Source organism: Hippopotamus amphibius, chromosome 12 (assembly GCF_030028045.1).
Source record: "Hippopotamus amphibius kiboko isolate mHipAmp2 chromosome 12, mHipAmp2.hap2, whole genome shotgun sequence".
In the NCBI taxonomy this organism is placed as follows: Eukaryota; Metazoa; Chordata; class Mammalia; order Artiodactyla; family Hippopotamidae; genus Hippopotamus; species Hippopotamus amphibius.
The window spans coordinates 41,898,561-41,915,479 of record NC_080197.1 but is presented as its reverse complement, the minus strand read 5'-3'; the positions used below and the strand labels follow the sequence as shown (position 1 = coordinate 41,915,479).

General features: G+C 43.7%; 1 protein-coding gene across 12 annotated transcripts in view; it reads right to left on the bottom strand.

Annotated features, from left to right (window-relative positions):
- Nucleotides 1-6,058: 6,058 nt before the first annotated feature.
- Nucleotides 6,059-16,919, bottom strand: part of TASP1 (taspase 1) — a 230,584-nt gene continuing 219,723 nt past the window's right edge. For 10 of the 12 annotated variants that reach the window (XM_057701502.1, XM_057701495.1, XM_057701498.1 and 7 more), the window contains one exon: nucleotides 6,059-7,111. In XM_057701502.1, the coding sequence (XP_057557485.1) occupies nucleotides 7,056-7,111 (56 nt within the window). In that variant the 3' untranslated portion in view covers nucleotides 6,059-7,055. The remainder of the gene's footprint in view (nucleotides 7,112-16,919) is intronic. The other 2 variants (XR_009048367.1, XM_057701500.1) reach the window with 1 other exon arrangement.

The window sequence follows — 16,919 nt, the reverse complement described above, 5'->3', positions numbered from 1 at the left end:
ATAAGGACTCTGGGACAAGAAGTACTGGGAGGTGTTTGATCAGAAGAGCCCTATGATCGTGCTCCTCCTGGCTGCCAGGCAGACAAGTACTCGGGGGGGCAAGTGCAGACCCAGGAGGCCAGGGAGCCCCCTGTTGTGATGACTCACATAAGAGATGAACCGGATGGTTGCAGCGGACCTGGCGAGAAGTAGTTGGCTTCCAGATACACTTTCTTTCTCTTTTTCTTTTTGTTGGCTGCATTGGGTCTTTGTTGCTGCACACAGGCTTTCTCTAGTTGTGGCAAGCAGGGGTTACTCTTTGTTGCAGTGCACAGGCTTCTCATTGCGGTGGCTTCTCTGTTGCAAAGCACGGGCTCTAGGGCACATGGGCTTCAGTAGTTGTGGCCCACAGGCTCCGTAGTTGTGGCTCTCGGGCTCTAGAGCGCAGGCTCAGTAGTTGTGGCACATAGGCTTAGTTGCTCTGAAGCATATGAGATCTTCCCGGACCAGGGATCGAACCCATGTCCCCTGCAATGGCAGGCGGATTCTTAACCACTGTGCCACCAGGGAAGTCCCCAGATACACTTTAAAGGAGGGCCAATAGCATTTGTTGATGTATTAGTTGTAAAGCAGGAGAGAAAGTAGATGCAAGGATATTGGGTGTGTGGCCCCCCATGAACCTTGCCTCTGCATTCATGCCCTTATGCAGTCTCTTCCTCTTGAATCTGGGCTGAACCAGGGAACTTGATTTAAGCAATAAATGGGGCAAAAGTGATGCTGGGCCAGCTCTGGACCTAACCCTTAAAAGGGTGTGGCAACTTCCATTTCTGTGCTGCTGGGAACCTGAAGGCACCACGTCTCACGGGAGAGACAGCACAAAAGGACCACGTCGAGAGGCCTCATGTAGAGGGAGAGGCCCTGAGTCTGCATGGAGGAAGGAAGCTCAGTCAGCCCAGCCCCCAGCTCAACCCCAATTAAGTTCAGCACACCAGTGACTACCAGTGAGAGCAGCAGAAAACCACTCAGAGAAGCCAAGTCTCACTGACAGAGTTATGAGCAAATAAAACAATTGTTGTGAAAGCTGCTAAAGTTTGGGGCAGTTTGTTATTCTTTGATACATGAAAAAAAGGACCCAAGAATTTTGACCTGAGCATCCAGAAGACTGGAGTGAGCATTAACTAGCTGGAGTGGGCAGCTAGTTAACAGGTTTGGGGGAATATCTTGAGTAGGAAGATTAAAACCTTACTACTTCCAAATGGAAAAGAACGTATGTTTTTCTTACTATAGTAGAAGAATAAGATCCTTTATTGCTGAAGCACTGCTGGATTTTCCAAGGCCAGGAAAGGCCATTTTAGGAGCAACTCTTTGGATCTTCAAGATAATAGCCACAGCAGAGGGTAAAGGAACTGTTTAGATTTTTTTCTTTCCAGCTTCTGAAGCTCTGTTGACCATCAGCGAAACCCCCAAGGCAGTGTGAGGCACAGAAACCCTCGCCCAGTTTTTCTGGCTTTGCCACTGTGGTTTCAGGGCTCCGATGACTCTACCACGTAAAGGAGAAACCACCGTGCTTGCGTTCCCTCGCGCTTTCCACAGCTGGTCACGGAGAGCCGCCCTGGGCTTGGCTGGTGGGCTTCTGGAAGCTGAGTGTGCAGCCTCGGAGGAAGGCCCTTGCCAGTTTCGATTTAATCCTTCCCGTGGCCATACACTTCAGAGACAGCAGCGTGTGGGAAAAGAAAAGCTGCCTGGTTGATTTGGTCAGCCTGTGAGTCTCTGATGATAGACATCTGGGCTAATCCCTCGTGAATTTCCCCCAAATTAAGTGTTGGGGAAAGGCGGTGTATTGCTTGAGAATTCTAATATCCCAGAATAAATATTAGTGCAAAAGGATACCGTTTATGTTGACCACGTCCTACTTACTCACTCCCACCCGTAGCCCATGATGTCACCCATCCACACCTCCTTCCCACGTGTAACCAGCTTTGGGGGAAAGTGTAGAATACAGCTCAAGTCAAACGGATTCATCGTACGCACAAAGGCTCATCTCCTGGGTTCAATCTTTTCTTGGGCCAGTTCCTGGGAGGAAGGAGGGGCTTCCAGCCACTGTCCCACTGTAGGTCCTCCACCCCAGTGACTCACCTCTGCACCCCTAAGTAGGGCAAGGAGAGGGCGCTTCACGGCACAAAGGGATGCATGATGTTGAGCAGTTACAGGGTTTACGTCAGAGTAAAGTTGATGGGTTCGACTTAGTAAACATTTTGTTTTAAGAAAAATGTTAGGAGGTAATGTTTAAAAATTTAATCATGTACCAGAGGGGAAAGAAAGGGGAGGGATTTTAAATCAGGAGTTTGGGATTAACAGATACACACTACTATACATAAAACAGATAACCAACAAGGATCTACTGTAATAGCATAGGGAACTATACTCGATACTTGGAATAGTCTATAAAGGAAAAGAATCTGAAAAAAATATATATATATCTGAATCACTGTGCTGTACACCTGAGACGAACACAACATTGTAAATCAACTAAACCTCAATTTTTAAAAGAAGAAATGTGAAAATAACTTCACCATAAAATTATGTGAAGGATGTCCAAGCTTGAGAGATGGCATTCTGGAAACAGGTGTCATGTGAGGTTGGCACAGCCTGGTCATCATGGAGATGTGTACACGACACAGGGACACTGACAACCCTGCTTCCGTCTCTTCAAGTCATAACACACCTTTGGCCATGGTTTCTTACAATGACCATGAACACAATTCCAGGCCACTTCCTCTAAGGTGTCCATCAACCCTTGATGACATCCTGCTGTTCAGCTTCTGTTCATCCCCACCTCCTTAAAAACATTCTCCCGTCTCCAGTAGTCTGGTGCCTGTCAGCACCGACTGGACTGCAAACGTCCACCTTCATGGTACTCCCTGCCTCATCACCTGGAGACTGTCTGTCAGATGTGATGGATGAAGTTGGCTCATCAGGAGCACGGGTAGGAGAGGCCCCAGGGGGTGGGGTTGTGGGTGCACCAGTCCACCCTCCATAGGAGAGAGCATAACGCCTCGTGACCAAGAGCACATGGAACTGAATGAAGCTTAGTTTCAAGTCCCGCAACAGCAACCAAAGACAAGAAGTCAAGAGCAAGCAGTTCATCTGGGAGATGATTCCAGGAAACACAGGTTAGGGGGTGGGGGAGGGTACAGGCAAGGGAAGAAAGCCAGTAAAGGTGTATGAATAAGTCAGTGAACACAGCGGGCAACTGAAGCTTAAATCTCTCAAAAACAGTGTGAAACCCATGCCTCAAAGTTATCCCACCCAAGCAGCAAGGGAGCTCCTTGTATATTTATACACCAACTTCTGCCCCTCACTTGTTGGGAGCTGCTTCTGGGAGTACCAACTCCCTGGACTTCTGGCCTGCTGTGTGCAGGGACAGAGCAGTTTCCCACGGCTCCAGAGCAAGTCCTCAGGCACAGAGGTGCGGATGTGAGCCTGTGAAAGGTGTCTGGGGCTCTCTGAAACAGAAGATCCAGGACACCTGCTGAGTTGGCTAAGACCTTAGCACAGTGCCCGTCACACGGACCTATGGCCTCAGAGAAAGGGATGCTGAAAATGTACTGTCAGCACTGTGGTGGGTTTATAAAAGTTTCAGGATGAAATATATGTATCTATATACACATATGAATTAGCTAAACCAGCATTGTACAGGGAAGCAGTAAATGAGGTATGTATAGTCCTATAGGTTTGGATAGCTTTCCATGACACTATTAAGTGAACACTGAAGCTTATGTAACACTATTTAGGGGTTCAATACAATCCCATTTTTGTGTTAAAAGCATAGAAAATTTATTAATAAGAAGAGTCTTTAAGAATAGAAGCCAAGGGACTTCCCTGGCAGACCAGTGGTTAAGACTCCATGCTTCCATCGCAGGGGGCATGAGTTTGATCCCTGGTCGGGGAACTAAGATCCCGCAAGCCGCACGGCTTGGCCAAAAAAGAAAACAAACAAATAAAAAGAACAGAAGTTAAAGGATACAAGCTAAAGTGTTACTATCATCTCTAGGGAAGTGGGGTTACGAGTTAAATTTTCTCTTGCTTTTCTTTATTTTCTAATTTTCTTTATAAGAAGCATGGATTGCTTTTATAACAATGACCAGATTTTTTAAATTTCACAATAATTAAATACAATCTCAAAATTTGAGAATAATTCTAGCACTTTTCTAAATCTTCCTTTCTTCCCTCCCTCACATCCTCCATCTGTTACAACAGGGTAACCTTACTTATCTCGGGTAACGTGAACATCACCATTCTCAAACACGGGAAAAGATGAAGAATCCAGCACAGAGGGCTTCTGATCAACCAAAAGAGATGTCCCCACATCCATAAACTAACACTCATCCATTTTGCTCACAGATAAGCATCTCACACGAGCACTGAGAACTTGCTTATGTGTTCTTTGTACACAATTCTAACAGACATTGGTATGTGCGTTCAAGTTCACACTTAGAAGAAGCAGTTAGACAACGAGAAAGGGCCCACCACAGACAGACACACAGGAAGCAGGGAGAGGTGGCAGAGGTGACAAGTGAGGACAGAGCTCAGACAAGGCTGCCACACCTGTCAGCACAGGGACTCCTTAGGGTACAGCACACACCCTCCACCTCCTCACCAAGTGGGGAAGACAGCCCCATTTCCAAACTCAGCGCAGGATCACAGTGATGGCCTTGGGGAAGCCAGGCCAGGCTTAACTATACCCAAGAGAACCAAACATCCAATGCTCAGGCCTTAAAAAGAAATAGAATACAGGCCTGTAGTTAGGATCATCTACATTAAAAGTGTGCACCTTCAAACACAGCTTCAGAGTCTTGGTGATATAGGCCAGACTAGGGAATGAGGTTCCATTCTTATCTGTTTCTATCTTTCCTACTTTAGAGTTGATTTTATATCTGTCAATACCTTCTGGTTCCAGTATCTTTTCTTTAACATCTGATCTTATAATTAAGCGACTTATACTATGCCTTACTTTTTTGCCTCCGTGACCCTTAGCATCACGTTTTTCCCCTCCTGGTTTCACAATATTCCTTAAATTAAAAAAAAAAAAATTAGAAATTGGAGAATAAAGTCCTAACAAACTGGTTTTGGTGGGGCTGTGTTCTTTTATACTGACCAGTTTTTAATCTCTTCATAAAAGGGGTGTTTAACAAGTCCAAACTTTTAAATATGAATGGAATAAAGTCAATAGGAGATGAAAGAAATGGCATTCCTGGTGAAATAGGTCAGATGATTTTCAGACTCCAAAGTGTCCTGATAGTTTTATGTGATCCAGTCCAGTTCCTGAAAAAACCCTGCCAACAGGTAACATGTCTTTGAAAGCTTTTGAAGCCAAAGGCTCACCACCAGCCAGCCCATCTCTTACTAAGTTCTCAGCCTCATTAAGAATGAGAAACAGATACCACGGCACCAACCTGTCTACGAGAACACAGTGAGACAAGTGTAATTGCCTGTACGAGGAATATAAGGCAGCAACTCCCAAAGCATTCATATTTACACACGCTTCATTCTGGTTGTCTTTCCTTTATAATTTGGCCACACATCGATGTCAAGCATATAATTTCATCGGGGGCTTTATCAGTTACCGCCCAGAGCCATGATTACATGGTGCAAGGAACTTCCTCCCCCTGAGCCAGTCTATCTTTAGTATCTTCTTGATAGCTACCTCCTACATGTAAAATCAAAAGGAAAGTCTCGGTTTTCTTATGTGGCCCCAGAATCACTAAATATAACATTTAGAAGCAATTTATCAACAGAAACCATTGACTTTTCAGCTGCCACTACCACTGCCCAAAGCAAAGTGTTCTTACTCCTTTCCTTGGTTATTTTTATCGAATTACGGTGGAAATTTTAGGGCCTTCTATATTGACCATTCAGTCATGTACTAAATTCATCTTTTGTCTTGCTGGTGTCCAGCCTAATTACATGGAGATAAAACTGAATTTTGAACACTCAGAACCACAGCAAGAGGCATAAAAGTATGATTTCCAGAAGAAGTAACTTTTTACAAACAAAATGAAAGAACGGCTCTCCAATCTAGGATTCAAAAGATAATTTATTAGTCTGAGAAGAGGAGTCACACACTATACCCAGTAATATGCTTCTTTTATTTTTGTGCCTTTATCTTAAAAATATATTTAAACAAGAAACAAAGATAATATTGAATTTTCCCATAAATTTTGCTTTCTTATTTACAGTGTTACATGTAAATAACATTCCATTATACACAAATTAAGGACTGTGCATCACTGTATGTTCTCTTTACATAGCCTTTCATAATATAGTACACACAGCTCGAAGCTATGCAGTATTTAAGCTTAGAAAAGCTTGAGGAAAGGAGTACAAACTTTATCAATAAGACTATTATTTAAAAAGGTTCTGACCTTAATTCTCTGCTAGATTGTTTCACTGAAACCATTCTTTGTTAAAGAAAAATGCCCCATATGAGGGATGAGAACAACAGTTTAAGTTACCACAGGATCCACTTAAACTGGCTAACAAATAAAAACACTTTGTTACTAGCACTGTTATGTAATGGAGCACGGCCACCATCAGTCATTCCAACAAGCAGATTTACTCTGCAGTTCAGACAGGTTACATCAAAGACAGCTGGTACCTCTTTGTGAAATCAACAATGTTTCCTGCAACTTTAGGTTTTACTTGTAAACAGTTAAAGCACACATTTTGGGAAGATGATTTAATCATTCCTGGTCCAAGGTTACACAATAAGGAGGAGTTTCTATTTCATTGAAGGAGAAGCAAGCGTGCACGCACGCGCACACACACACACACACACACACACACAGAGTCCCGCTCATCCGCCCAAGACCCGCGTGTCGCCAAGCGCTAACTATAGCAGCACTGGTGTCGCGAGTGATGTAGGAGGCTGCGACAGGAATTATAAAATGAGGAAGATAAAACATCCAACTTCGGTTAAAACCCTGTGAAGCTCGGGTTCTGAAATGCCGCTCAGACGCTCTGTGTTCGGCCTGAAGGTTCAGCTCACTGGGCTCTCCAGGCGGCAGACCCCGCCTTCAATCGCCACGGACTGTCCGGCCACTGCACCGGGAGGGAGTCTGGAAATGTGAGTCTGCAGAGGAGGAGATGGAAGACTGTTAGAGGTACCAGCTGTGTTCCCCCCACGTGCGACAAAGGTGGAGAAAACACCAGAGAATCTCGGCTCCTCTTTGCTCCTGAGCATCTACAGGCTTTGCTGGTGGGTAACTCAGCTGCAGGCAGATCCTGTTTGTCCACATCTCAGGGGGTATTAACTGAGCACCTACTACCTGCCAAGCACAGTGCTGGTAGCTGGAGATCCAGAGAGATGGGGACAGCCGAGGCCCCTGAGAGCACAGAGCTTACAGGTTAGTCATACTCAGGACAAGAATGGTTCTCATGTCAACTATATGGAGCGTATTCCAGTCACCTGAAATCTACCAATTGATGTACATTTTGTCCTCTAAATATTCAAAGCAACTGAGGATACCCAATTCATGTTTACTCCCTCAATTTACTCCTTAAAGGGTTTAAACAGCTTATAAAAATCAGATCATTCAACAACCTCAAGTAAGTGATGCAATGAAAAAAAAAAGAAATATGAACTTACAAAAATGAGTTAAAGACAGGCGTGAGTTAACACACAACATCTCGCCTGAGTTCTGTCCCCGTGCTGGAGGCAGACTGCTGCCCTGTCACGGAGCTTCCCAGGGGCCACGACCAGACAGGGCTTCACATAGTGTAACAGGACCATACAGAGGTCCAAGGAGCCATTCCCCTCATAGGGCTTCACTCACAGCAGGTACCACGTATGGTGGATGAATGAAGACAGAGGTTGTACAACAAGGAGTTTTGTGGAGTTAAGCATTACAACATCACTCAAAGGAGGCTGGCAGGAAAAGCCCTTCTGCAAGGGGTCAGGACGAAGTAGGCCAGGAATTCCTTTTTTGATGATCTGGCTTAATCCAGGGATAGATAAATGTTGGAGTTTCTATGAAGAACAGAGGGACTGTATATTCTTCAGGTAATCCTCTCTGATTCTGCTTCTCTACACAAAGCTTTTCCTGAGGACTGAACCGAAGGGAGTTCAAGCCCCAGAGAGAAGTCGCTGGATGCAGCTGGTGAGGTAGCCAAGCCTGGGTTGCGGCTGACATCGTCTTATGCAACCAAAAATGCAGCACGCATAGGCTTTAGATGGAACAACAGGTAAGCTACCTGGTTTTAGTTTGAGGGTGGATGCTGTTCTTAGATCTCACTGTACAAGTTCTATTAGAGCGGCTGACATAAGTCAGCAATTTGGAAAGCTCTGGAGAACAGAAAATGTTCTCTGGGTACTTAGTGTTTCTGTGTGCAAGCAGGAAGCAACCTGTAACCTCCAGCAGGGAGGTCCGTCGACTTTGGGGTGGAGAGCTGGGTGAGGCAGTCCATGTGGCATCTCCTAGGAGGTGAGTATCACCGAGTTTGCTTGCCAGGCTCATGCCTCTGGGCACCGTGTCTCAGAATCTGGCCTCATTATTGCATTTGAGGGCTGTACCTGGGCATATATTATACGTATGTATATGCTACACCTGAGAGGTCCACAGTAAGACACACTTGTGGATCTTTCGCTTCCTGTGATGTCTCATTAACCTAGCAAGAGAAGTTTGAAGAGGACATGTGGTTTGAGTCTGCTACCCAACAGGCCTTATCACATCAGGCACAAAGTGCTCCAATCCACAGTTTCTAGGGCTCGGTGTCGACTGGGACCTTTTACTCTTTCAGGACTCCATTAACAGGTATCATTCACCAATTAAAAATGTTCTAAACAAAGATGATCCCTGAAGAGTAGAGACCCCTTAGTCTAGCTCATCCCTCATCTCACCCTCCTCAGCCATGGAACAGTCACATGGCTGTGACAGGGATCAGGCATGTGAAAAACAATATGGTGGTTCCTCAAAAAATGAAACATAGAATGATCACACGATCCAACAATTCCACTCCACAGTATACCCAAAACAAGTAAAAGCAGGGACTCAGATATTTATACTCAGTGCTCACAGCAGCATTATTCACAACAGCCAAACAGTAGAAGTAACCCAGATGTCCATCAACAGATAAATAAAACGTGGTCTACACGCACAATGGAATATTATTCAGCTTTAAAAAGAAATGACATTCTGACACATGGTACAACATGGATCAACTCTGAAGACACTAAGCTCAATGAAATAAGCCAGACACGGGGGCTTCCCTGGTGGTGCAGTGGTTAAGAATCCGCCTGCCAATGCAGGGGGCACGGGTTCAATCCCTGGTCCGGGAAGATGCCACATGCCATGGAGCAACTAAGCCTGTGCTCTAGAGCTCGCAAGCCACAACTACTGAGCCCACGTGCCACAACTACTGAAGCCTGAGCTCCTAGAGCCTCTGCTGCGCAACAAGAGAAGCCACTGCAATGAGAAGCCTGTGCACTGCAACAAAGAATAGCCCCCACTCACCACAACTAGAGAAAGTCCATGCACAGCAACCAAGACCCAATGCAGCCAAAATAAATAAATAAATAATAAAACAAACAAACAAATAAATAATAAAATAAATCGAAAGAAAGAAAGCAAGCCAGACACAAAAGTACAAATATTGCATGATTCCACTTATATGAGGTACCTAGAAGTCAAATTCACAGAGACGGGAAGCAGAATGGTGGTTGCCAGGGGCTGGAGGGAGGCAAAATTAGGGAGTCCTTACTTAATAGGCACCCAACTTTAGCTAGAAGGTGAAATTTCTCGAGGTGGGCGGTGGTGATGGTTGAACAACAATGTGAATGTACTAATAAATGCCACTGCATAGTATACCCAACATGGTTAAAATGGTAAATTTTATGTTATGTATATTTTAGCACAATTAAAAAAGAAGCAAGCAGAAATGATAATTTTCTCCCCGGTCCAGACCTGTATTCTATAAGACGGCATTAAGAGAAGGGGTTAGTTGGGAATGAATCCATGATGCGGACCCCGAAGGAGAAACACTAACATCAGGTTCTGTTCACAAATAGGCTGAAAATTTCCAATCGCATTACTTATCTGTCCCTAAAAGAGAAGCTCACAGAAAAAGCCATCCTCATGTTTCCCAGAGATTCAGAGGGAATCCAATGAGACTTCCTGGCAGGCCTGGTGGTCCAGGCACCGGAGGCAACAGAGAATAAATTAATTGTTGAAAGATCAAAGAGTGACCATATGTCCAAGCAGATAGCCTGCAACTTGACCAGGGGGATGTCAGTCTTAAGGCAACTGATTTTCTGCTGAGCGTGAAAAAGAACCCAGAGCTAGAAGGAAGTGCTGTCTTGCAGACCAGGGGACTTGATAGCAGTCCCTTGAGATTTATAAAAACACAGATGGCCAATCCAAACCTACCTCTAACACTCCTACCCCCACTAAGTTTACAACAGAAAAACACCTAAATAAACTGAGCTAAACCACAAAGTGTCAAGGAGAGCTAGGAAGGAAAAGAAAAAAGAACTGGAAAACACAACAGTCTTGAGATATTTATTAATGGTGCATGGGCAAAATACTTCAAAGATACATTGAGATTTGTGTAAACTGAGCTATTTACATAAGACAGAAATGCTCAACCAGAAAAACAAGTTGTTAAGATTAATTTCTTAGGATTACCGCTTCCCTAAATTATCATCTAGTCAAGGGGGATTTTGCAATTACAAAACACACTGGCATGATTTTGGTGTTGAGGGGAATAAAATGGTTAACCATCCAAATGTATGTCAACACTTTACCACTTTCATCCATCAACATGATCTTCTGACTCATCAGAACATAAGTGACCTTAGCCTGAAAAAGTTTGAGCCAAGATGTATTTGAAGTTTTCTGTGGAAATTTCAATGGAGCATCAAATCATATTATAAACAGTAAGGGCTGTTTCAGAGAATATTTTATGAGTGTTTATCTCTAAAAGTTCTTTTGGAGAAGTGGGTTTGAATTCCTCAAGCCTAAAAATAGACTACTGCCTACAATGAACTTGTATGTCAGCATTTAAAAGTGCAATAAGGTATTTTATATTGAGTGTGTAAGGACTGTGCAGACTTGAGGGTGTCCTACAAGCAGAACTTAAAAAGGTGTCTTTAAAACCATGTAAGTAGCAATGTACTTTTCTTTCGTTCTTTCTTTCTTTCTGGCTGTGTTGGGTCTTAGTTGCTGCACACGGGCTTTCTCTAGCTGCAGTGAGCAGGGGCTACTCTTCATTGTGGTGCACGGGCTTCTCATTGTGGTGGCTTCTCTTGTTGCAGAGCACAGGCCTATGTGCTCGGGCTTCAGCAATTGTGGCACATGGGCTCAGTAGTTGTGGCTCGCAGGCTCTAGGGCGCAGGCTCAGTAGCTGTGGCGCACGGGCTTAACTGCTCTGCAGCATGTGGGATCTTCCTGGACCAGGGATGGAACCCGTGTCCCCTGCATTAGCAGGCAGATTCTTAACCACTGCACCACCAGGGAAGCCCCAGCAATGTACTTTTATTGGAATTTGGAACTAATGAGAAGTAACACATGAAAATGGTCGATGCCAGAGTGGCAGCATTTTGCGTATTCTCTCCCTCCATTCCTTGGAAAGGCCTCACTCATACACCTCTCTAACGAGAATTCTGTGTCTCTAATATCTTTTTCGGTTCTTTTTCCAGGGAGGACTTCCTTGAATGGATTCTCCACTTGATCTAGAAGCTCTCCTTCTAGTTCCTACAGCTCCCAGCTGAGCACTTCACATCTTATGATGTGACTGTCCAGGTTTTGGCTTGTTTTGAATTTTTGAGTCTCTGTAATTGAAAGCCAACTGGAGGCAGGAGCTTGTCTTACACTCATCTCTGCATTCCCTGCACCAGTCAAAGTGTCTGACGTAAAGGCACACTCTGGAAATGCTCACTGAGTGGAGAAATGACTAAAATACACCCTTCAGGGCTATGTTTCTGTACAAAGAGTCTCAAGTGTTTTAGCTCGTGTGACCAATCAGTTTGGTTAAAAAGTCAATCACACTAGTTTGCTGTAGTAAAGATTATTTTTAAATAAAAATTTTTTAAAAGTATGGACTGACTCCATTTTCCCACTTTCTAAGCGATTATGCTGTTAGAATGGAGATAGAGCCTTGGATTCCGCAGATGCCAAGGGCTCCACACCAGTGGAACCCAATGGCCTTGGAATTAGAATTCTCTGCTTTCTTGCTAATTCCCTGAGTGGCCGGACAGATCCTTGAGGTTAACAGTCCTAGAAGAACCATCACCTTGTAAATTAAACTGTCTATTCAAAACCAATAATCTTAGGGCTGTATCTTTTTATAAAACCAAATACATTGTGCAATAACATATTTAGCCTGAAGACTTCAAAATGAGAAAGTCAAAGAAAAAATAGTACAGAAATTATATAATTGCTTGATGTCCTAATCACAATCTAAGTAGTAGCTGAGACTTCCTATTATTCATGCTTATGTCTTTAAATCTTTTAAGACCACCTTAGTGACTGCTTTTTTTGTGGTTTCCAGGAAAACTACAAGCTCACAACTTAATTTTGAAAATCTGAGAGCCTTTATTTAGTGGTTATATTTTAATCCATCTTTCCCCTTGCGGGAGAGTTACTTAAGATCTGCCACAACAGTCAAGGGAAGATTCTCTTAAACAAGTTATTATCCTCCTTTTGTGGGGCTAGGAGCATAAAATCTAGACAGACACAGCTCAAAAAAAAAAAAAAAAAAAAAAAAAGCTCTTGGAAATATTTTGTTCACTGGTTCCCTAATTCTGTTTGGTTTTCTGTTTAAAACAAAAAAACAAAAAAACACCCACACAGTTTTCTCATCCATCAGTGGCTGAGAAAGTGCCTGTAGCATACAACACACAATGTCCAATTATAAAGTTAATCTACAAAGGCAGTTTATCATAAGGGCTATGTGCATGGGTTACAGGATCAGAGCACCTTGGATTCTGAGCCATCTCTTCTTCTTGGACATAGTGCTGGACTACATTTCCCAGTCTTCTTTGCAGTTAGGTGTGGCTATGTGACTTCAATCAGGCCAATGGACTGAAGTGATGTGTGCCACTACCAGGCCTGGCAGAAAATCTTATAAACCATTTTCTATGCACTTTCTCCGATGACCTGAGGCCTAAGTGATGTAAGGAGCCTGGGACCCTGAATCTTGGGAAGAGAGCCCTCTGGCAATCAGAAACCCTAATTTGTATTGTACGTGCATGAGACACATGCTTCTTATTGTGTCTGAACAACTATACAATATACTATACTATATATTCTGGAGTTTGCTTGTTACAGCAGCTGGAGTTATCTTAACCCACAATGATTCCATCTAGGCCTCTGCACTTACTAGTTATGTAACCTCTTCTGGTTACTTAATTTCTCAGGCCCCCATCTCTAATATAGGTATAACAGCATTTGTCATCAGGTTGACAAGGACTATATGAGATACTGCATGCAATGAGAGCATGTGCCAATAAACGTTAGATTCTTATTATTCAAACAAACACAAGCCACAGAACAAAACATTATGCAGCACAATCTCTATTTCAGATTATTTGATATCCCAGAATTAGGAAATTCTATTTAAATGTTTGATAGTTTTCAAAAATAAAATGAGATATTTTAATGAAAAGTTAGCTGCATGCTAAAAGGTAAGGTTGAAGAAAATGGATATTTTTAGGCCAATATTTTTGATGCTGCCATTTTGCTGTCACCGATACAATAATTTACAATTGCTGAGTATTTACTAACTACCGAGGGCTTTGTATCAATATATACCTGCTTGTGTATCACTCACTAATCTTCTAAGGCTCAAAAACAATCAGCTCAACATGCTTGGGTGCTACAGAGGAAGGGGCTTGCTATGAATAACAAGATACCCACTTCACCTTTACGGCTCTGAAATGATTTCAGGAACTGAAGATTAGAGATCAAATATAATAAAAGATGTTCCCATTGCTCTTATTGCTTGGGAAATTCCAAGGGTTTGGGGAGCTGTGAGTCAGGAACCATGGAGGAAGAACAAATATGTACTTCTTATGATAAACCACAATATGCCAGATACCCAACCACAAATGTCAGCGGAAGTCAAGAGAGAGAGAGGATGGATGTGGGTCAAGGAGCGGGGGCGGGCTCTCCGGAGGCCATGGCACTGGAAGGCAAACAGGACTGGAGGGCAGTGCTGGGCCCGCGTAAGGGAGAGCTGACAAGTTTGCTTGGTTTCAGCCACACAGTGTTTCCAACTTCTAAAAAGTTAATACAAAATATTTTAAAACGGGGAGGTTGCATATAAGCATCTTGATTTCTAGATAAACTTGAAAAATCTAGCAACCCTTGCATTCCCTCACCAGGTAAAGTCACCGCTACCTTCTTTAAAAGGGTATTTTGGGCAATAATCTTCCACCGGTGGGGCTGTGTTCTGCCTACAGTGTGTGCTCAGATGGCCCTAACATCTGTGATCGTCTTTCAGTGCGGTTACTATTATTGGTCCATTGGGTTTAGATGGAGGCCGCCCGATCCTCCCATCAACATTTGCCTAATGGTTTTGTAACCACAGAACCAGCCCCAGACTTGCGCTATCCTGTTTCTAACAAGATACTGAGTTGTTTTTCGAAGACAACAGAACAAATCCTCAAGTCATGCAGCAGAAGCATGTAGAGGAGATTTTGACCTCAAACAACCTGGAACTGAAGTTGTTCCCCCCACTCCCCTTCAAAAGACGAGGGTCTGACCGGAACCTGAACTCCAGAGCCCTTTCAGAAGTGAAGGGTCCGCTGTCCAGGAAGAGCTGGTGCTGAAGCCCCTCTACCATATCTCACCATAAATGGCCAAGCTCCAAAGCCCCCCAGTCAAACCTGCCCTGCCGGTGCTTCTGCACACCAGCCCTCCTCCCCTAACTCATAAAAGTTTGACTGAACCCCAGATGGGGGAAACAAATTTGAGCCGTGTTCCTGTCTCCTTGCCTGTTGACCTGTGTGCACAATAAGTTTTTGTAACAGTTTTAGCAGCCACTGATAATCATTGCCTCGACCCCATTATTTCTAGAGTTACCAACAGATGGTTTCCTAATTCTATCACTGTCAATGCATTAATAGCTGGAATTCTTCTATAAAGAACTTTCTCAACTTTTTGGTATTCTACAATAAAGTGCATATAAGAAAGGAAGGATAAAGACTCGGTTCTTTTTCTTCATTTTCAGGGTTCAGAATAATAAACCTCCAAAAGCAGACAAATGCTTTCCCCTCATCATTGTTTGTGATGTTAAGAAGGCAGTTTTGTTTGAAGGAAGATGGTAAGACATTACAGAGGGAGCACGGTTTGGGGAAAAAATAGGGGTGGAAAGAGAAGGTACAGCATCTTCTTCATTCACACCAGCCAAAGGCCAACTCTTCTATGTTTAAAAAGAGACAAAAATAAAAGGATTGTGAGAGCTGCTTTTAAACTGCCAATATGAAAAAAACTGGCTGGACTGACTTGCTAGCTGTGTTTCGGATGACTAATTTGCAGGCTCACCTGTGTTAAGTCAAACATAGTACCTGCAGGATGAGTTAGCTCCTTTGGGGCTAACACAAAATGAGTATTGTTGTCAGTTAAACTAGTAAAGTTTGCTCAAGGTCAATTTTACTATTTAGCAGAAAGTTCTCTTCTCAAAGATAACTGAGGGTTAGCATAGCGTATTCATCTGCTAGGGCTTCCATGGCAAAATTATTTCCCCACAGTTCTGGAGGCTGGAAGTTCAAGATCCAGGCATCAGTAGGGCTGGTTTCTTCTGAGGCCTCTCTGTGTGGCTCACAGATGGCTGTCTTCCCCCAGTGTCGTCACATGGCCTGTTCTCTGTGTGTGCAGATCCCTGGTATTTCTTCTTCTTATAAAGACATCCTATTGGATTAGGGCCCCATCCTTATGACCTCATTTGATCTTAATCACCTCTTTAAAGGCCCCATCTCCAACTATAATCACAGTGCGGGTGAGGGCTTTAAGATAAGAATTTGGTGGGGAGAGAATTCAGCAGAGTAAAATCCAACAATGCCCCACATGCTGTGGGCTGCCCTCATTCTCTGGGCTGAAACCTTCCTGCCGTTGCCTTGGCTCATTCCTCCCCGCCTCCACTTGGCGCCTCCACTTGGCCCCCCCGCTGTTCCTCAACCACGCAGCACATTCCCACCTCCAGGCCATTACAGGCGCTGTTCTCACTGTCCAGAAAGCTCTTCCATCCATTGCCGGGGTGGCTCACTTGCTCATTTCTGCCAGATCTTTGCTCAAAGCCACCTTTTCAGGAAGGCTTACACTGGCCACTCACGGAATTTCACTATCATCACCCTCTCTGCCTCACCATTTTCTATGTCCTTACCATATCTATTCAGCCATCCATTCTGCTCCTTTATTTCATTCATTGCCTGTCTCCCCCAGGGGGACAAAAGCTCCATGAGGGCAAGGAGTCTTATCTGTTCATTGCTTTTCCCTCAGTACCTAAAAGATAGCCTGGCCCATGGAAAGGGCTCTGTATATTTGCTAAGCGAATAGAGGATTTTTTTAAAATGAGGATTTGGGAAATGAAAGAGAGCAAATTGCAAGTTAGACATTTTACAGTTCTTAATTTTATGTTTTATAGTTTTTGATTATAGCTTATAAGTTTGGTATAAATTTTTGAAGAGATTTGTATAAATGATCAAAATAATATTGAAGTTGTGAACCTTAAAAGTCTGAAAATAAAAGTCTCTGTATTTCCCAAGACAGAAACAAAATGTAGAAATACTGTGATCTGACGTTATCTGCTCATCATCTCAACAACTGCATGCACGTTGTCCGCTCTCAGAGAGAGACGGGCGGAGGCAGCAGCCACACAGCAGCGGCCCGGTGTGGACAGCCTGCCTGGCGGCTGTGCTGCGTCCTGCCGCGTGAAGGAAACTG